This window comes from Ictalurus furcatus, chromosome 18 (genome assembly GCF_023375685.1).
Source record: "Ictalurus furcatus strain D&B chromosome 18, Billie_1.0, whole genome shotgun sequence".
In the NCBI taxonomy this organism is placed as follows: Eukaryota; Metazoa; Chordata; class Actinopteri; order Siluriformes; family Ictaluridae; genus Ictalurus; species Ictalurus furcatus.
In genome coordinates this window covers 17,574,706-17,596,794 of record NC_071272.1, presented here as the reverse complement: position 1 = coordinate 17,596,794, position 22,089 = coordinate 17,574,706, and the positions used below count along the sequence as shown (strand labels likewise).

Below are 22,089 nucleotides of genomic sequence, written 5' to 3'. Positions count from 1 at the left end.
CTTTCCGCCTACCTCAGACCAACAGCCTTCTGAAATTCTGTAAAGGTGAACCCGATGTCGTCCAAGTCCACTGCTGACATGTACACACATGCTCCCCACAGCTGCTTGTTTGATTCCTGCATGACAAAAGAGATCAGAATTATGAGAGAACTAAAAATCGTGTAGGAATATTTTCCACAAAAACACAGACACGCTGTGCAGGTTAAATGCTAGTAAAGGATGAAAACGTACTGTGACTTTCTCTGCCGTTTTGGCCATCGCCTCCCACAGGGTCCACGCCTGAGTACACACCAAGTTGGAGACTGAGAGGTCCTTACAAAGAGCTACAAACTCTGGATCTTTCTCTTTGTGCCTGGCAGAGAGAGAGAGAGAGACACTATTGGCACATACAGTATCTCACAAAAGTGAGTACACCCCTCACATTTTGTGAATATTTGATTATATCTTTTCATGTGACAACACTGAAGAAATAACACTTGAAGATACATACATACATACATACATACATACATACACCCCCTGAGCACTTTATTAGGAACACCGGTACACCTACTCATTCATGCAATTATCTAACCAGCCAATCGTGTAGCAGCAGTGCAACACATAAAAGCATGCAGGTATGGCCAGAAGCTTCGGGTAATGTAAGCTTCGGTAAAATGTGATCTCAGTGATTTTGAATGTGGCCAGACGGGTTGGTTTGAGTATTTCTATAACTGCTGACCTCCTGATTTTCACGCACAACAGTCTCTAGAGTTTGGTCAAAAAAATAATAATAAAAAAAAAACATTCAGTGAGCGGCGATTCTGTGGACAGATACGAGAGGTCAACAGAGAATGGCCAGAACTGACAGAAAGGCTACAGTAACTCAGATAACCACTCTGTACAATTGGGTGAGCAGAAAAGTATCTAAGAATGCACAACACGATGAACCTTGAGGACGATGCGCTACAACAGCAGTAGACTACGTCGGGTTCCGCTGCTGTCAGCCAAGAACAGAAAGCTGAGGCTGCAGTGGGCACAGGCTCACCAAAACTGGACAGCTGAAGACTGGAAAAACGTAGGCTGGTCTGATTAATCTCGATTTCTGCTGAGGCACACAGATGGTAGGGTCAGAATTTGGTGCCAACAGCATGAATCCATGGACCAAACCTGCCTTGTGTGAACAGTCCAGGCTGGTGGAGGTGGTGTAATGTTATGAGGAATGTTTTCTTGGCACACTTTGGGCCTGTTAATACCAATCAATTATCGCTGGAATGCCACAGCCTATTTGAGTATTGTTGCTGACCATGTGCATCCCTTCATGGCCACAAACAGATCTGAATCCAGTAGATCACCTTTGGGATGTGGTAGAACAGGAGATTCATAGCATGAAAGTGCACCTGAAAACTCTGCAGCAACTGCGTGATGCGATCATCTCAACATGGACCAGATTCTCAAAGGAATGTTTCCAACATCTTGTGGAATCCATGCCATTAAGAATTGAGGCTGGTTAAAGACAAAAGGGAGTCCCTACCCAGTATTAGTATAGTGTTCATAAAGTGTTCGGTGAGTAGTGACTCAGTGAGTCACGAAGAGGAGTTACAGAAATACAGCTGTAGATTTACAGCCTTAATGAGCAAGCCAGACGCGACAATGGTGAGGAAAATCTTGAGATGACATGAGGAGAACATAAAAAAAACAACAAAGAGGAACCAGACTCAAACAGGATCCCATCCTCTTCTGGGTGACAGTGACTACGTTTACATGGACAGCAGTAATCTAATTATTGACCTTATTCTGAATAAGACAATATAGTGATTAAGGTGTTTATGTGAGTTGCTCTTAGAATATTCCTTTCATGTTCCCGTTTTACATGTTATTGAACATAGATCGATTAACAGCACACGTCATTACGTCCCCACGCCACGCTGTCCGTTCCCTCCAGAATCTCACGTATCAACATAGTTTGTCTTCGTTATGGTACTGTATACAGTTTTGGGTGTTCCATTTTTAATTTTACAGAAGCTTCAAGTGCAGTTCATTATTTGTCATGCTGTACGTGCAAATAGACGACTGATTGAAGCCATGGGCTGCGTCCCAAACCGCATACTTACCTACTATATAGTATATAGAAATACATGTATTTTGCCTACTAAATAGCAGGTAAGTACGTGGTTTTGGACACAGCCGTGCTCTCTTGTTTGCAGTCAAATGGCAGTGTGTACGTGTCCTGTCGTAAAATGCGGTGAAATCTCCCACACAACGTTAATAGTGTGATTAAGGTGTGTACATGTCTATAACGCACGTCGATAATGCGACTAAAACAGGAATACTCCACATGACTTAATTTAATTTGTGTTTACATCGAGTATGACTTTAGTCGGATTAAAGTCATCAGAAATCGCTGTTTACATGGTAGTTTCTTCATCAGAGTATCATCTTAATTGGGTTAATATCAAATTATTGTTGTCCATGTAAACGTACTGACTGAATATAAAGCAATTATAACTCATTACACTATACAGGTGGAGAAGAGGAAAGACAAACAGCACTAAGTGTGTTGAAAGGATGTTCACAAGGTGATCGTTCTGAACAAGTCTCCCGAGACGAGTCTGTACGATTACAGCAGCAGCGGTTCTTCAGAACAAAGTATCCGACAGTATCCAGGTGAGATGATCCGATATAGCGAGAGTGATGATGTTTTCAGGACCATCTACAACAGCAGCACACGTGCCACTGCTGAGAAAAGTATCAGGATGAATCAGGCAGATCCGGAGGGGCAAAAGGAGCCACGGGAGGAGAAGGGTGTCAGGAGCAGCCATCAGCATCACGTGATCAGCACACAGAGTTACATTAATGACTGACAGAACAACAACAACGCATCTACAGTAGATATTTATAACTTTTCAATTAGTAAACAAACTGGATGTACAATTGTACAGAATGCCGGCATTTGGACAAAGAAGGTTGTAATGTTTTTATCCGGAGTCATGAGTCGTTGTCATATGACATGATGAAGCTTAACAATGGCATCACACTGACTCGGCTAGCTTGATAGCTAACTACGAACATTGTTGTTTAGGCAAACCAGCTAGCCAGCTAACAACAAGACAGCGGACAACGCTGACCTCTGAGGCTTAGCTGTTTATTATTTAAACACAACAAACCCCAGGTTAAAGTCCAGGAAGCGCTTTAAAGCCCGAGTCTTACTTTTCCGGAGAGAGCACCGAGTTCTCCTTCTTGTTGCCCCACTTCGCCTCTCGGCTCGGAGGAGTGTTGCTGCTGCGCTTTTTGGGAGGCATTCTGAGAAACACCCGGCGTTCGTCACAGCAAGCGTTCAAACTCCTTCAATCAATACAGGATACTTAAATGTCAAGGTGATTAGAAACGAATAGTTCAATTTAACACCACTTCAAGGCATTGAGTCCGCCCCGTCCATAACCTTCCCCTGTCTGACCACTCACAGTGCACTGATTCCCCAGAGACCTCAAAGCGCGGGAAAACTGCCTCGCGTCACATCCGAGAAAGAGACGTCACTTCCGCCACACGTTTCTTTGCGTGAAGAAACTTAGCCGAATTTCATTAGAACGAATAAAATATTAAATGAAAAAATATAAATATATATATTTTTTTAATTTACCGCTTATTTATTTCTGGAATTCCTTTCTAGTTCATGTATTAATTTCTGTCTTCTGCATTTATATTATTTCTCTATTTTTGTAGGTACCCTGCTGAAAAAAACAACCCTATAGAAACCCATCACAGAAATTCTAATAGTCTGTAGTTTCCACTACAAATACCCGTACAAACCATTAGCTAACAATTAAAACCGTTACGATTATCATTATTGGTCCTTAATGGTGTCCAATAGACATAAAACGCCACCAACAGAAGGCAACAAAATTACCATTAGAGACCCACAGGGACCATTACACTTTCTATTAAAAAAGATTTTCCCCACTATGACCATTACAACCATTACAAATTCTATGCATGTTTCTATTTTTTTTCTCAGCTGTGTTTTTAGTCCCCAATTCAGTCATTTTTCTATAAATGTCTTGATCCCTAATATTTTCAGTGTGTGTGTGTATGTGTGAGTGTTTTTAAATACCAAGACACTGCAATCAATACAGTTTGTTGTCATTAAACATTGCACATTATGTATTCATGTACTTACATAATTGTATTTTACATTATACGCTTTATCATGGTCAGAGTCCCTGGAATGCATGAACCATGTTCAAAAAAACAACATGGTTCATGCATTCCAGGGACTCTGACCATGATAAAGCGTATAACTTTATATAATGTAAGACACATGAATACATAATGCATAAAATACATTTCCTGCACTTGCTGTCTCAGTGATTCTGCAACCAATAGGAATAAGGAGACAATGGGCAAACCTTGGGAAGTAACCTGGAATTTAAGGGAAATGGTTAATAAGAAATAAAAAATAAATAAATCAATAATTAAGTAGTTTCTCAAATAGTTATTCAAATTAATACATTGAGTAAAACATATAAACAGAAAATTTTAAAAAAGCCTCTACATACATTTTTTATTAGTTCTTTAAAAAATGTAGTAAATTTGTATTGATTCATTTATTATTTTGTTTATTTGTTTAGTTTTAGTGGTTGTGGCTTCCATTCGCTTCTGCAAACACTGTTGTGTTCTCCAGGGTCTAACTGCATGTGCGCAAAAACACATCATAGAACAACTCTCCTCTAAAACTAAAGCATTTAACCCAGTTTCCATTTAAAGGTAGAGTTTATTTTATTTCTAGAGCTACTATGAACATATCATTTTTAAAACACATTAGAAATACTGTCATTTGCAATATTGTCAGTGAATCTGGCTAGTTTATTAATTTCTGTAAAATTTTACAGCCAACATAGAGTAGAGCTTATTAGCTCCAGCCCTTTTCCTCAGAGGTGTGAATCAGGACTGGCTTTTTGATATTTTCACTGCAAATATAAAGAATTACAAACAACTCCATTAAACCATTATATTATCCAAGAGATAAATAAGGGTTATCTTTGACTAGATAGAAAATGGAAGATGAGAGCGCAGCGAAGCAAGATATACAACTCATATAGCTTGTAACCATTAAAGCCTTTAAAGGCTGATTGCCTAAATTTATTTCCTTTAATGAGGCTAAAACTGTACAATTAACTATATATTAATAGAAAAATGATTGTCCTTCTTGCTGTGCTCATAAATTTACATAAACCTTGCAGCATCTGCAACATGTTAAGAATTAAAAAAAAAAGAGGGATCATTAAAATTGCATTTTGTTTTGTATTTAGTTCTGTCCTGAATAAAATATTTCATAACTATAAGCTATTTATGAGATGTTTACATATAGTCCACAAGACACAATACTAACTGAATTTACACAAATGAACCAGTTCAAAAGTTTACATGAGCTTGATTTCTGAATACTGTGTCGTTACCTGGATGATCAACGACTGTTTCTACATTTTGTGATAGTTGTTCATGAGTCCCTCGTTTATTTTTTTGTTCTTCAGAAAAATCCTCCAGCTCCTCTGTCTTTGCTTTTCCAGCATCTTTGGCACATTTGATGCCTTTCCAATGGCAGCTATATGATGTTGAGATCCATCTTTTCACACTGAGGCCAACTCAGGAAATCATACACAACTATTATAAAAGTTGCAAACATTCACTGATGCTCAAGACAAAACGATACATTAAGAGCCAGGGGGTGTAAACTTTTGAACAGGATGATCGATGTAAATTATTATTTTGTCTTCTTGGAAACATGTAAATATCTTATTTAGCTTCTGAAGCACAGAACTAAATTTAAAAAAAGATGTTTAAACAGAATAATAAATTACACTAATCATCCTGTTCAAAAGTTTACACACCCCTGGCTCTTAATGGATCGTGTTGACTTCTTGAGCATCAGTGAATGTTTACTCCTTTTGTAATAGTTGTGTATGAATTGGTTCCTTTGTATGAAGGGTTCATTTGTGTAGATTCAGTTAGCATTGTCTTGTGGACTAGATGTAAACATCCATAATGTGAAATAGCTTATTCAGGACAGTACTAAATAAAAACAAAAACAAATGCAATTTGAATTATTACTCATTTATATATATATATTTTTTTTACATTTTGCAGATTCTGCAAGGGGTATGCAAATGTATGAGCACAACACTCTTTATTTCGAAGAACTGACCATTGGTCCCAACCCTTAATTTACTCCTGAGCAATTTAGGGAAATTACTAAAAGACCGTTGATCTAAAATTGGCTTTTAAATTATCTCCTCACACAGAAAAAAAAATTAATCAGCACCAGATAAATCATCTCATATCTTTCTCACAAACGCAGGTACTTACCGTCGAGAGCAGGGGTCTTCTCTCAGCATTAAATTCACAAAAAAATAAAAATAAACAAGCAATCAAATCAATCAAGACAGTTTCAATAAGAAACTTCATTTTTAATGTTTTATTTTCTTTTATTATTCATCATACGCAACATAATAGTTTTCGTCCCCTCAACTACATCATATTAGAACTTGTGTTTGATTTGATTTACACACCATGTCTTCATGACTTGAATAAAACTCTTTTCTCTGAGAGTATCATGAATTCATAAACAACTACTAGAATTCAAGGTTTCAATTAAGTTTCAGGATCTGTTGCTTTGTTTTGTTTTTGTAATTCACCCGGTCCTGCGTGTTTGTGCGTTTTCGATACAGAAATAGAGATGTTAAAATATTGCCACATTAACAGAAAAAATAATTGATAGTCATAGGAACAGAGCAAAGGCACTAGTGTGCTTTGTCTGGAGTGAAAGTTTTATATAATAAATAAGGGCTACCAGCGTTTCAAGCTCAAAAGCTTTTACAGGTCACCAGAGAGGAAACCATTGTTTCCGCTGTTTATAACTCAGGAAGTGGACATCACCTTTCAAAAATAGATCTGTGTATGAGTGTCAGGTTGAAATTTATACATAGATGACACAGATACGATGGCTAATTCATACAGCATTACAACCTGCTTGAGATCATTTGGCACGCAAATAAGACAGATTGAATCTTTTTCTTAGGAAAACATTGCACTTCTTCATTCTCTACCAGAACATCCTCCAACCACTTTTTAGAGAAATTCTCAGACCATGGCGAGAGGCAAAAAGCATCACAATCTCAGGAGAGACCTCTTGAAATTATGATGTACACAGACTTTTCCCCAACGGTCCTTCCTAAAGTCAAACAGATCCATAATAAAGCACTACTTTGGGTTGAGAGATTATTCCAGGCCCTAACAAAATGAAATACAGTACCCCATGGTGTATAATGAGAGATAGGGGAAGAAGAAAGATAGGGGACAAATAAAATAAAATTAAAAAAAAGTACAGTCCCGAGTGTGTAACGTTTGAGAGAGACCTCCTTTGATCTGAGAGTTCTGCATTTTAGGCTGACAGCACCTCAAAGCAGCATAGTGACGGGTTTCTCCAGAAACTTGCGGAACTCGGCCAGCCACTGTGCACCGACCGCGCCGTCCACCACCCGGTGATCACAGCTGAGAGTCACAGACATCATGCTGGCCACGTCAAACCTACAAAACACAGCATTTATATACGCAGAAACATTGTATTCGAATATTCATTAAACCATAATTATATTATATACATATGATTTCTAATAAATTTGCAAAATGTTCTAAAAACAGTTTTGCTTTGTCATTATGGATTATTATGTGTAGATTACTGGCCAAAAAGTCAATGAAATCCAACTGAACTTAATTCTAGAACAGAAAATAAAGTAAAGGAGTCTGAATACTTTCTTAACCCACCGAATGTGTTAAGTGATGCACCATTACGGTGTCAGTTTCCTTTATAAACCACTCTAACTAGAGCGCAAACTTATTTAACCACACTGCATCCCTTCAGTCAGCGCGGGGCGAGAACCCACACCTGATTCCTCTCAGACACATGGAGCCAACCTCTGCATATTTTCAAACTGCTGCTTGTGCTGTGTCACAAGGCAGTGTAACACACTCAAAGGAAAACGTGCTCACAGACACCCAGGACTGGTTAGTGTCACTCTGACTCACGGGATAAAGAGTGTATGCCACCACACTCAGGCAAATGCTTTTCTGTTGTATCACTTGTGAACCTACAAAGCACACTGTATTTTTAAAAACATTTTACACAAAATCTGGCCCCCCCCCCCCAAAATCAGAATCAAAAATCTGTTTCTAGATGACACGTATTCATGTAACTTTACATGTTCATCCCTATTCATATTTAAAAGCTTATTACGTAGGAATGTCCTAGAAAGTTGATAATTCTTGGATTTACATTTGATTTCATACTGAAAAATGAGCACAAAAAAAGAGATATTTTCATGATTAAACTATAATGAAACGATTTTCCAGACTGTTCCATAAAAGATTTTCTCAAGTGTCATTAAAGAAAATGATTTTGAACTCTAATATTTTAACATGATCCATAGATGACATTTTTGTTTGTTATTAAAAAAGCAAAAAGACTATATGTATTAAATTTCTGATTGTAATAACTATTATTTAAATGACCCTATTCACCCACACAGCTTAAGACCTTTCTGCTGATTAACTTGAGTTGACACTGGTGAATTTTTGTCTCACCCTTTCTCGTTGTCCGCAGGCAGCAGCCTCTTTTCTGAGCCTCCCACTGCCAGGATACAGGCCTGAGGAGGATTAATGATGGCAGAGAAGTTCTTGATACCATACATGCCCAGATTGGAGACTGTGAAGGTGCCACCCTAAAAGACAGAACAAAACAATGTTGCGGTCTGGCTTTAATGTTTCACACTTGTGTTTTACGACCTGAGAGTTTGGTACGTTTGTGAAGTGTGAAAGTTGTTTTTCGAGCCTGGGAGCCAGTCCAGAAAACTGATTCCTAGTCCTTTGAAAACAGCGATCTGGGGCTCGCTTCAACCAAACCACGATGTGGTACATGTCAGGTGTGGAAGCTATCCTCTCTCGGTACTGCATGCGGAATAAAGCGATTGGTTCAACTTGTCACGTTACTTCCCGTTTCAAGTTTCGTGACAGCGGGGAAAGGGTTATTAAGGGTTGTTGTGTATAAAACAGTCTTTCATAGGACTGGAGGTATGCAATTATATCATATTGCATGCGAGTGCTTGCAATGATAGCATGCATGGCTAGAAAAATTTTCTTAACTGAGAATGCATCCTTGTTTGCATGGTATTCCTGCATGACAGCACGCCATGCATCCCAAAAGAGCTGTTCTTCTCAGGAAAATACTCAAATGCAGCAAATAGACAAACTAGGAACTAGGAACTTTGGTGTGCAAACGTGCCTTATGGACCTGCGGATAGGAAGTGAGTTCACGGCTCGGAAGGACTTCTACTACGTGTAATTATGAGCCTTTCACCCCAGACAAGCCCAGAATTGATCCTGGGTCCAGACTCAAATATTTGGGCCAAGTGTAAAACCACTCTAAAATATACTTCTGAAGATCTATCCTGTCCTTACTCTTCAGATGTCTGGTGACGGTGTACAAATAAAACGTTCGAAATGTTTAACAGTTTATGTTCTACTCACCTGGAATTCATGCGGCTGCAGCTTGCCGTCACGTGCCTTAGCAGCCAGTGCAGCTATATCTTTACTGATAGCAGCTAAGCCTTTAATATGAGCGTTGAATACAATAGGAGTGATCAGGCCGTTGGGTGTGCTGACTGCAACGCTAACATCCACCACATGATTTCTGTAAGCAAAGCAAAAGTGTGTAAAATTAATAATTATATCCATTTTTCTGCAGTCTTTAGTAATGATTATTTATACAGCACTGCTGCCCTCTTGTGGTGAAGAGCATAAGTGACTCCAGAGGCTCCAGTAAATGCCTTGCATTAATTAAACACATACTTTCGTGGATCTAGTTATAATTGGAACGCCATTATATGAACAGATATTAAGGATATAATCTGTACACAACTTGTACAGTGTTGTTTGCATCAGGCCGGCATTACAGACAAAGTCTCCAGCCACAGGATTATCAAAATAACACAAAAACGCTGCTTGGCATGATTACACCCCATTATAATAAATAAGAGTTCTTAAAACTACAGACCTTCCCGAACCAAATTATGATTTTTCTTAAGTTCTAGTGTTTGAAATACTGCTTAGGGAGAAAAGCGCATTTAAAAGATTTCATTTCATTTCAAGACAGCAACACTGACCGTCTATAACCAACTATTGTATTGAATTAATTTGCATTTAGTTTAACGTGTAATAAATAAAATATGACCACAAAAACTATTTTTTGTCTATTTTTGGTTCTCTTAAAGCAAAGGTTTTAAAGTGTGTTACCAGCTAATAAATAAATAAATAAATAAATAAATAAATAATATCTGTCTTTTCTTTTTTTTGGTAGGGGCAGGGCGGGGGGTTAAATTCAGCCTCAACAATAACTGATGAATGCCACATGACAGAAAAGAAAAAATAAGAGATGCATATAAATCCCAGATGTAAACCCATGAGCAAGACTGGATGACTCGTTAGCCAGATATTTCCATCCAGACACAACACTCATGTAGAACTGGTAGCCGTGGTTCTTCAGCATGCCTGGTCTTGCATCATAATTATAAGTCTTTTCGAGGAGTTTACCTCTTTTGTGTGGGATTCAATGCCATGTCACAAAACTGGTCAAGATCACGTGCCCTGATGTAAGCGTTTGTGAACAATACTGTAACTACGTGACGAGCGAAACGTGAGGTTACTCACTGTCGGATAACCGTGTCCATCCAGGAGGAGTTGGCCTCTGGAACCTTTAAACATGCCAGTGCTGACGCCTTGAGGATGAAGTCGTTCACTGACAGTTTAATGTTGTCTGCTTTCACCTCCTGATCATGCGATGATATGAGAGAGAGAGAGAGAGAGAGAGAGAGAGAGAGAGTGGGTGAAATTTATAATCTTCCCACTTCCAGAAAAACATTATGTACATGACAAATCTCAAAAGTGTCATAAAAATTCAGCATCTCACCTCGTTGAGCTCTTTCCTGAGGTCCAGAACTTGGTCCATGTTGATATCCACAGACAAGTAGTAGTGAGGAATAGTCTGCTTCGACTGCATCAGCCTCTGAGCAATCACCTTATTAGCAAAATCAAACCAGGGGGAGGTAGGAAAAGAAGTGTTGGTGTGTTTATTATAACAGTGTGGTACACATACATATATACACATATAAGGCCATAGAGATAATAATAATAAAATATGTGTTTATATGCACTTTAAGGAGAATATTTACTCTGTATGATACAAGGTTCTTTTCAGTACGTCACAAACAACATGCAGTAACATCCTGAAAGACTCCCTGAGGTACCGGTGCCTAGTTACAGTTGCTAAACATTTAGTTGCTTAGATGAGTGGTTTAGTAGATAGTACTTTTTTTTTTTTTCCATTTTTAACTGAGATTATTAATGTATTATTAAGCTTACTAAATAATATCACACATTTTCATTTCACTGTCTCATACTCTGCTATCAGTTCCAGTTCCTGACCAGTGTGTATTACCTTCTCATCAATATGCATGAAGCTTGTGTATAAGAGACACTAGTCTCAGCAGCACATAAATGCCGTGAGCATGATCATAGCGGAGGAGTATACTGTACTGGAGGAGACTCACTCTGCGGACGTTGCTGAGGGGGATATCGGTGAAGGTGCCGGTGGGTGCAGGTGCCACAGCTGGAGCACGAGCGGGCGTGGGTACTGCAGGCGCTGTCGGAGCAACTGGAGGCTGGCACCATAAGAGAAAGAAAGATCACTACTATAACATTTGATTAGTCAACATTTCATTTCAGATAATGGATCTATATATATTTTTTGCCTTCTTGAAGGTGGTACCCCTTTTTATTATTTATTTATTTATTTATTTTTAAAACCACTAATCGCTTATTTAATTCCCCCAACTATAAAGATAAAGTTACTCAACTGAGTGCAAGTTGCATATTAGGAAATGCCACGCTAAAAATGTTAATCAATGTGAAGATTGGGAGGCAAACGTTCTGGGATATTAATGCCTTTTATATATCAAATTGAAGAAAAAAAATATCACTTTTCCTCAAAGCAGACAAAATGCAGAAGAATGCGTCTTACCCTACTCTCACCCTGGCAAGCGATAATTTGCTCACTTGTAGTTTGGCTTGTGGATGTTCCCTGTCTGGCGTTTGTTCTAGTTTCTGATGAGAAACAGTAGTAGTAGTAGCCAAACTGGGTTATTTGATTTACGTGTGCAGATTTCCACTAGCTTCGTTGGCAGATCAGTGAATCAAACTGTCTGAACTAGCTACATCCACTCAGCATAGGCACCAACAACCCCTGCTACTTCTTTCCACACTTTACTGTTCTTCATAATGTCTTTGTCGTATATGACAAGATGAGAAGAAACAATGGTTTTAAGTTTCTTCTCCTGTTTTTCAGTCCTTCCAAGATTTTGCGATCGCAGAAATGAACGCAAAATCAAAGAAACTCTGCGATATTCGCAGGAGCTTGCAATTTTCCAAAATTACCACAGATTTGGGCCAAAATGTGTCGTGTGACGTCATCACAACACGCATTCAACCAAAGCCCCTTTCGATTTGCATGCGTTGAACGTGAGTTCAGCTAAAAGGTCTCATTTATCAACAAACATCACTGTGAAAGACCGTGCAAAACAATTTCGTGTGAACGCAATTTTGCTAGTTCAAGTAGTTTTCCACATTTTTTCATAGTTTTGCAAGTTAAATTGCAAATTTTGAATGGAAAAAACAGGCGCAGCAAAATCGAGCATTTTTGGCCACAACAATCACAAAAAACTGTGAAATCCTATACAGACTTAATATTTGCACATCAAACAGTAACTGGGAATTGATTTCAGATAGGACGTAAAGCTGCGAGGGGGAAACTGAAGAAATGGCTCCGTGTCTGACACGTTCATAGAAAATGAATTGTTGCTTGTCACTAGGTTGCTTGCCAGTGTGAACGTATGGCGATACTCCATACTGTAGCGTGAAACTCGATTATTCTTTTTCATTTTAGAGAGAAAAGTACAGTTCATTCCAAAAAACACTTCACTCACAGGAGCTGCCTTGGCTGGGACAAAGTTCTCAATGTCTTTCTTGGTTACTCTGCCGTCTGGTCCAGAGCCTGCGCACATGAGAGGGACAAGTGTCTTTAAACCTCTTGGAGGAGCTTGTGTCAGGAAAAATGGCAGCATTTCTGTCACAAACTCTGTGCTAACACTGTAGTGAAACCATGCACTCACCAGTGACCTGTGAAAGGTCAATGCCCTTCTCAGCGGCTAGTTTCTTGGCCAGAGGGCTCGCGAACACTCGGCCCTTCCTAGCGGCAGCAGCAGGAGCAGGAGCAGCCGGGGCCGCTGGGGCAGACGGAGCGGGAGGAGCTGCCACCTGAATAGACATTCAAGGTTAGACGTGCACCATCTTGTACTGGCACTGTACACACAATTCAGAATGAAGTATTTCTTTAATTCACCGTGTTGCTTTGAGGCTAACTGCGGTTTTAACTCAACGGTTAGAGCAGTTACAAAAACAATAATAGGATTCTTTATTTTTCCTGAAAACAGTCCTTTGTTAGTTACAAGTAGTCCAGTATACCATCACCCTAATGACACGCCTGACTTTATACAAACAAAATCCTTCTGCTATATATATTTAGTTTAGCTGATCATAATGAAAATATAATACTGATATCGTGATAAATTACATCACAATGCACACGTGATGATGCACCTTAGAAAAGTGCATCATCACAATATCCTTTTGTAACTTTTACATTTTTAAAAATAGCAGTTACAGTTGAGGTCATAAGTTTACGTACGCCTTACAGAATCTGCAATACGTGAATAATTTTTAATAAAAAAATATATATAACCATTGCAAAAGGTGCACACATTCACTGATGCTCAAGAAGATAAAACACACTACATAAAGAGCCAGGGGGATGTAAACTTATGAACAGGATGATTAGTGATGATTTTTTTTTTCCATTTAGTACTGCCCTTCTGAAGCTACATAAGATATTTACATGTTTCCCCAGAAGACAAAATAATATTTTACACCGATCATATCACTGTTCAAAAGTTTACACCCCCCTGGATCTTAATGTATCGGGTTGCCTCCTTGAGCATCAGTGAATGTTTGCACCTTTTGTAATAGTTGTGTATGAATCCCCGAGTTGTCCTCAGTGTGAAAAGATAGATCTCAACATCATATAGCCGCTGTTGGAAAGGGGTCAAATATGTAGAAGATGCAGGAAAAATCAAAGAATGTGCAGGACCTGGAGGATTTTTCTGAAGAACAGTGGGCAGTGTAACTGCTCAGGACAAACAAGAGACTCATGAACAACTCTCACAAAACATAAACACATCCAGGTAACAACACACAGTATTTAGAAATCGAGTGTATGTAAACTTTTGAACTGGTTCATTTGTGTAAATTCAGTTAGTATTGTGTCGTTTGGACTGTATGAAAACATCTGTTATGTGAAATAGCTTATTCAGTGCAGGACTAAATAAAAAAACAAATGAAATTGATCCCTCTTATTATTATTTTCTTTTTAATTATTAACATTTTGCAGATTCTGCCAGGCACAAGACATCAACTGTACATTGCAAGCAGTTGATTTGACTGTACAATTTTGTACAGAATCTTTAGATTTTCAACATTTTTCCTCCTTTCCATTAAATTATATTGTAGACATTAAATAGAAGTATCACTAAAGTCAAGTTTTCACAGAGTCTTACATTTTAAATGGAAGAATGGTCCAGAAAGCAGAATATACATATATACACACACACATTATATATATATATATATATATATATATATATATATATATATATATATATATATATATATATATATATATATATATACACACACACATATTATATATATAAAAATACACACACACACACACACACACACACACACACACACACACACACACACACACTGAAAATGACCCAGGTGTCAGAGTGGGCAGGAACAAGATTTAAAAAAAAATACTAATTAAAAACCATGTCCAATGCACAACTCTACTGTATCGCAACCTGTGAGAAAATCTCACAGAGAAGTTCTACTGGATATTTGCTAGACAAGGACAATGATGACTGTGAGTGAACAAACAACAAAAAAAGTCCACAAAAGCATCCGCAATACCAGCTCAGACCCAGCACTTCCAACATAGCAAACGATGACATCACCTTTCACTCTTAGTGAAGCTGCAGTAAGAACGACCTTGACACGCTTTTAGCCAAAAGCAGCCAAAAATAATAAAAAGCAATGGGTTACACCACACCACCCTGTGCTGCTGTAAGCTTAAAAATGTTGCAACTCAGTCAGGTGAGATCTTCCGATATGTACTGAAAACAGACCCAGTATTGCTTCACATGCTGCATAACTGTCTACTGTTTCTAAAAATCCCGAAAAGGAAATCCTGAAAGCAGTTTGTTTCAATCAGGAACTGGCTCACTGACTGCCTTGAGGTTCTACATGCCTGGAATCTGGCAGTAAATCAGGAAAAGCATTTGCAAGAACATAAAGACAGTAAGTAACTAGAAAAGATTAAATAAATGTTACTTACCGGTGCAGGAGCTGGAGGCGGGCTAGTAGCCACGCCGGTCTCCACATAGTCAGCGAATGCCTGAATGTCAGACTCTTTCTCTACCATGATGCACAGAGGGGTACCTAGGGGGACATCTCTGGTTCCCTCAAGCACCATGATCTTAGCCAAGTAGCCCTCTTCCTGAACCTCAAATCCTGAAAAAAACAACAACCCAGATTTCTTCAAACTAACAGGCATATTCTGCGATTTTCCCTTGTCCAAGGGATCCCTTCAAGACTTTTCCAACTTCCCAAGACATCAGAAGCAGGTATTAAATGTTGTCTATTGTTAAGGTTGTGTGTGTTGGGAAGTGCAAAAACGTGGACCATTTGAGGAAAACTCTAAGCATGACAGTTTCCTGATTCCCTGCTCCACATTCACAAATACCTTCCCTTACACCTGCCTCTCACGCTCTCTAGTAAAGACAGTGTTTAAAAGCCATACAAATGTCCTTGAACTCAGCCTTGGAGATCCGGGTTACTAGATATCAGTACATGAAATGAGTGACAGCTTACCAATTGTAGCCTTATCGGTCTCGATTTCGGCGAGCAAGTCGCCTTCGTTCAATTTTTCTCCCACTTTCTTCTCCCAGCGTTGCACCGTGCCCATCGTCATAGTGGGGGAAAGAGCTGGCAGAAGAATCTACACAATCGATGATAACAGAGGAACATCAAACACCTCGTAGTTCACCACACATGATAATCATTACAAATCCAATGCTCCTCGCGTACCTGAGAAATCGCCTTCGTATAGTACTTGCTTGAATAGCAAATAACAGCACTATTGCTCAATAATACAGTGGCACATCTACCGTATCTTCATTAGCTGGAACTTGCTCCAGTAGCCGTCAGGACTCACCTTCATGTGTGGCGGGTACGAGCTGCCAGGGGCTTGTGGAGGAGAGGGAGCTGAGGAGGCGGCTGCTGGAGGTGGGGTTGCTGCTGCTGTTGCCGCGGCTGCTGATGGAGTTAAGGCGGCCAGTTTTTCCAGAGTGAAGTCCTTAAACACTGGGATGAGGTCAGGACTGAAGTCAAATACACAGGGTTTCAGTGTCAACATTTGGTACAACTTAAGACAATGTGAAACAGAAATCAGAACATATCCCCCCAATGGTTTTCTGATTGAAACAGATTCAGTGGGTTGGTATTTTTTTACGCTTGATGATGGGCATGTCAAGGGAGGAGAAGGAGAAGAAAACCCCAGCACCACCAAGCTGCTACTGTGGAAGGCACATAACTCTCAACTGCTCAGTTGTATCCTGTCTCCACTGGAAATCATTTAGCCAGCCAAATAAGCAATTACAAATGTCATTTTTGGAAGATCACAAAAAAAAACCATAAAAATGTCTTTTAATGTCATTTAACACAGATGAATGAAAAAATATATAATATAGCCAGGCACACAAACTATACATCCAAATTGAACCAAAAAGTACCACTCCAAATAGAACAAATAGAAAATGAATCAAAAAACACTTCGAATGACACAAAATTTGTCAGTGACAGTTTTTACTTCGCCTCTAGAGGCCGTTCTCGTACTGTAAAACGACTGCAGACTCTGCTCAGCTGCAAGGGATGCAACCGGGAAAAACGATCGGTGTGGATTTCTGCTGAAAACCGTTCCTGCAATCAGTGGCGTATGATCGGTTTGTGAACCTCTGGTATTTAAGTGTAGATCTGAAGTTTAGATTTTGTGCCATATTTTACACAGGATAAACGATATATAAGAGGTTGGTGCATTTCTTGAGCTGCAGAGCTACAACAACATACAGTCAGTTAAATAAGAATAAGTGTTCAACCCAGCATGTAGAGAATCCTGCTTCAGGCCATTATAGTTACAGCCATGATAATGTGGCTTGTTTAAAATCACACAAAAAAAGTTATCGAACTGCTACATGGTTAGACTGCTTTTCCCTCCGTTTCAAATCAGCATGCAGAAAATCCTCTTGGCTACATGAGTAGCTGTAAATGGTGATATTGACGCAAAAGGTAAAGTAACAAAACCAGGTTTCGCCGAGAAATAAACCTGCTCCTCACCTGTCAACAGTAATACAGATGACTGATCCGATGGGCACGTCTCTTGTACCCTCCGGTACCAGGATCTTGGCGAGATAGCACTCCTCTAGCAACTCGAATCCTACAGTGGCCTTGTCTGTTTCCACCTGAATGAACAGTATACAGAAAATGCTTTGAACGTACAGTACTGTGCAAAAGTCTTAGGCATGTGCCAAGAAATGCTGTAGAGCAAAGATGCTTTCAAAAACAATGAAATTAAATGTTTCTACATTAAAAAAAATACTATAAAGAGCAATATAAACAATAATAAATGAAACAAAGGCAATATTTGGTGTGATGATGCTTTGCTTTTATATAAAAAAAAAAAATTAAAAAAAAAAGAAAAAAAAATAGTCTCAGGTAGAATTAGTGCAGTTTTATAAGGAAATTAGCTGTTTTATAAGGAAGTTTTATTGAGCATCTTAGAGAACTAGCCACGGTTCTTCTGGAGACTTTGACTGTTGCTCTTGTGTCTTATTTTTGCAGCAAAATCCAGCAGCCATAATCTGTTTGATTATGTCTGAAAAGTGTCTTACCACTTAATATGCTGCATTCTTTAATGACATACAAATGTTTTTCTGTAACATTTCATTGTGTGCTAGAAAACTAATGTTTGGACATCTAAAATGTTTTTGTACTGACTTGATAAAGTAGAAATCATATATATATATATATATACACATACATACATACACACACACACACACTCTGGTGAATTTTAATATATACACCTCTCCCTCATGAATGTTTCATTTTAGCGGCAAGAAAACATTATCAAAGGCGCGACACCCGCTGCTAAGCATTACTACGGCAACCAGTAGTAGGAAAACCTACTGGCGACTTCATATTACAGCAACTGGTCACTGTGTGAATGCACCTTTATTCCTCTCTCTTGTAGTTAGTAAGACAAAAAAAAAACCCGCACCTGGTTGTTATGGAAAAACCGCCAAGCCCTCCACCCTGAAGATCTCAGTGTGTTGGAAAATGTCAAATTACAGCTTTACTTCTCACTGTTACAACATGCTGACACTGGAGACTCCTTCCTTCCATCAACGCTAAATCGACAATTCCTTACCGAGAACCTCATCAGCAACAATTCACCTGTTTTTAATTTGGTCACGTGGCGCGTCCACGACATACAAGTCCCTGCGTACGCCGCTACTATAGAAACAATAATGCAGACAGAACTACTGGCAGAGCTGCAGTTACCGAAAATGAATCGACCCCTTCTGACCAATCAGGTTTCAGCATTAAACAGTGTCGCGGTATAACTGTGGTAAGTACTGATCCGTATCAAAAGGCTTCGTTAAACAAGATTCCGGTCTCACCTCAGCGATCAGGTCTCCCTCGTTAATTTTATCCCCCTCCTTCTTCTCCCAGCGAGCGATGGTGCCCAACTGCATGGTGGGAGATAAAGCAGGGAGCTCCACCTGCACAAAAATAAAAAGGAAGGTGGCCATTTATAGGGTCAACTAAAAATTCAGGTGAGAATTATATATCACAGCCCTGAGTCACCCCTGGGCTCAGCGTAACATGTATTAAACATTATTTTGTGTGATTTTTTTTGCCATAAAGAGGACACTGTTTGGTTGCCATTTTCTTTGTTGCAATGCATGGCAAGTCTGTGCATGTTCTCTTCATGCCCACATCGGTTTCGTCGGCGTTCTCCAGTTTCCTCCAAACTAAATTTTAATAAAGACATAAAAATACCAGTAGGTGAATTGGCTAGATGTGCATGAGTGTGTGTGTGCACATGGTTTCCTGCAGTGCACTGGATTCGCATCCAGGGTGTATTCCAGGATACTTTCCAGATCCATCACATCCTGACCCCCTGTTTGGGGGGGGGGGGGGGGCTGGTTTGGTGGTGGCTCAATGGAGGCGCCAGCCATTTGTCTCGCACCTCCAGGTTTGTGAGTTCAAATCCTGCCTCCGCCTTGTATGCATGGAGCTTGCATGTTCTTCGGGGCTTCCTCCGGATATGCCAGTTTCCTCCCCCGGTCCAAAGACATGCCTTGTTGGCTGACTGGCATTTCCAAATTGTCCATAGTGTGTGACTGTGCCTCTTGACGGGTTGAGGGGTGGCCCAACAGTTCCCTGGGGTAGGCTCCAGACTCTCCGTGACCCTGTGTCATAGGTTAAGCGTCATGGAAAATGGATGGACGTGTCATGATGGAAGTATCGTGATCATATTTGATTGCTCGGTATACTTGCTTCAGGTATCATTGTCAGGGCTTGGGTGGTATCAAGGTAAACTTCCAGAGATTGAAAGAAACAACCAATCCTCAATAGGATTGAGTGTGTTCTGATTGTTCAGAAAAGCTTCTCAAGGTGACACCTTGAAGAACACAGTGATGGCGATGTGCAGCATGGATGCCATTATGTCATAGTAAATAGTATGAACGTGTAGAGATTAAGGAAATAGTCAAATTCTTACAGAAGAAGTAATAAACAAAAGGATTTTAATCTTGTATTGGTGTGCTAACTAGGTTTAAACGGCTGGGGAAATGAATATAAAAACAAAAACAAAAACAAAAACAAAACAAAACAAAAACAGCCAAAACAAGCAGCTAGGAAGGAAGGTAGCTTAGCATTAACATTACCTTCTGGTGAGGAGGCAGACTGCAGACTCTTTTGCTCTGACTGAAAGCGACATTTTGTGTTTGTAAGGCCCGCGTTCTGCAGTTCAGGAAGCTGTGATGAACATGTGTGCCGGAACTCAGAGCCCGGACTCGGCACGAGCCACTCCTCTGGCGCGGTACCGGTCCATAACGAGCTCCAGCGGCCGGGCCTGAGAGGACACCCGGGCGGCTAACCCTGACCGCCGGCCTCAGTCTCAGTGCTAAACGCAACATTTCGAACTCGTCGCTTGAATAAAACTAACCCGGGTACAACAGAGGCTTCTCTGGTATCAGAATATCTGACACCTGTATTACTTCTGCGCCCAGAACCGCAACAGAGAGCCTCACTTTCCAATGACCTCCCCTGTCCAAAACATTCAGCTTTACGGCGCTCTCCTTCTCCGTGTCCTCCCGGCTTTACATCTGGGTTGCCACGACAGTAAAAATCCCCCTAATGTATACGCTGGAAATATGGCCAAAAGTATGTGGACACCTAACCATTACACCCATACATTATACCGTGGCCCACACTGTTCCCACAAAGTTGGAAGCACACAATTGTATAGAATGTTTTTGTATGTATATAGTATTACAAATTCCCTTCACTGGAACTTAGAGGCCCAAATATGTTCCAGCAAAACAACACCCCTGTTCACAAAAACGAGCGCCATGAAGACACGTGCTGCATCCCAAGTCGCCCGTTTATACTATGCAGTAAAAGTGTGCACTCTTTTTGCGGTTAATGACACAAATTGGCTGTTAATAACACTCGTAAGTTCAGGATAAAGTAACCTTTGTGCAATATTTATTTGTTCAATTTTCTTCTTCTTTATTTACGGTGCAACAGTTGTATATAGTATCCACTTCTGTTCATAGTAATTGTGTGTCTACTATGTCCTTGTCTTTGATATGTTATTGTAAGGTGTGATGTCTATAAGCACAATGAGAGCTCAACAACTGCGTCAAATCCATTGTATTTTCTAGTGTACTTGGCCTATAAAGCACAATTTGATTCTGATTCTAAATTGAAATGAAAACAACAACACAGTCTTCTGAATGAAGCTGGGTTTAATTATTGATATTGATAATGAGTCTTTATTGGTCACATATACATTACAGCACAATGAAATTCTTTTTTCTTCGCATATCCCAGCATGTTAGGAGATTGGGGTCAAAGTGCAGGGTCAGCCATAATATGGCAACCTGGGAACAGGGAGGGTTAAGAGACAAGCCAGCACTACCCCCTGTGTTTTGTTAGAATTTAGAATTTAGAATTAGAATTAGAATTTTTTTAAAAATTCATTTTAGCTTACCATGTAGACCACTACTATTATCATCAACTAGGTCATTTTTGTTGTTGTTGATTTTACAGATCAAAACAATTATAAAGGATAATATATTCATATTAAAAGTCACAGAATTTCCATTGTGATTTCATGCAGACTTTAAACTAATTTTACTGTAATACCAGTGATTTCGAATAGGATTCCATTTTACAAACATGGCAACCTTCCGTGGGAGATGTCAGAGCCCGGGTCATAAACTGTCGCAAAAATGTTGCAAAGCCGAGTTCTGACAGCATGGAAACTGCTCAGGTTGTCAAAAGTGTTTTAGCGATTGTGTGTATTCAGAAGGTTTGAACTGCAACATGTACAAGAATGTAACAAACACTGTTTTCCCCCAAAAGCGCTTTGTTTACACTCAGTCTTTTTATGTGTCTTCTATCTGGAGAAGATTTTAACCACATGTATTTACAATGTAAACCGTAGAACACAACCAACTTCCGGTGTTCCTCCTGGTT

General features: G+C 39.5%; 2 protein-coding genes across 2 annotated transcripts in view; both read right to left on the bottom strand.

Annotated features, from left to right (window-relative positions):
• The window catches only part of rb1 (retinoblastoma 1), a 46,459-nt gene extending 42,949 nt beyond the window's left edge, over window positions 1-3,510 (bottom strand). Inside the window, exons 1-3 of the mRNA XM_053648488.1 lie at window positions 3,190-3,510; window positions 232-352; window positions 13-116 (exon numbers count right to left, since the gene is read on the bottom strand). Of these exons, the coding sequence (XP_053504463.1) occupies window positions 13-116; window positions 232-352; window positions 3,190-3,281 (317 nt within the window). The 5' untranslated portion in view covers window positions 3,282-3,510. The remainder of the gene's footprint in view (window positions 1-12; window positions 117-231; window positions 353-3,189) is intronic.
• A 3,868-nt stretch (window positions 3,511-7,378) lies between these two features.
• On the bottom strand, window positions 7,379-20,758 carry dlat (dihydrolipoamide S-acetyltransferase (E2 component of pyruvate dehydrogenase complex)). The gene is made up of 14 exons (XM_053649186.1): window positions 20,271-20,758; window positions 18,999-19,100; window positions 17,653-17,777; window positions 16,475-16,640; window positions 16,132-16,258; window positions 15,596-15,771; window positions 13,254-13,398; window positions 13,068-13,135; window positions 11,637-11,747; window positions 10,997-11,104; window positions 10,738-10,856; window positions 9,559-9,721; window positions 8,617-8,753; window positions 7,379-7,563 (listed from the first exon to the last, which is right to left on the bottom strand). The coding sequence occupies exons 1-14, from the start codon at window positions 20,520-20,522 to the stop codon at window positions 7,434-7,436; spliced, it is 1,929 nt and encodes a 642-aa protein (XP_053505161.1). The 5' UTR covers window positions 20,523-20,758; the 3' UTR covers window positions 7,379-7,433.
• Window positions 20,759-22,089: the final 1,331 nt, after the last annotated feature.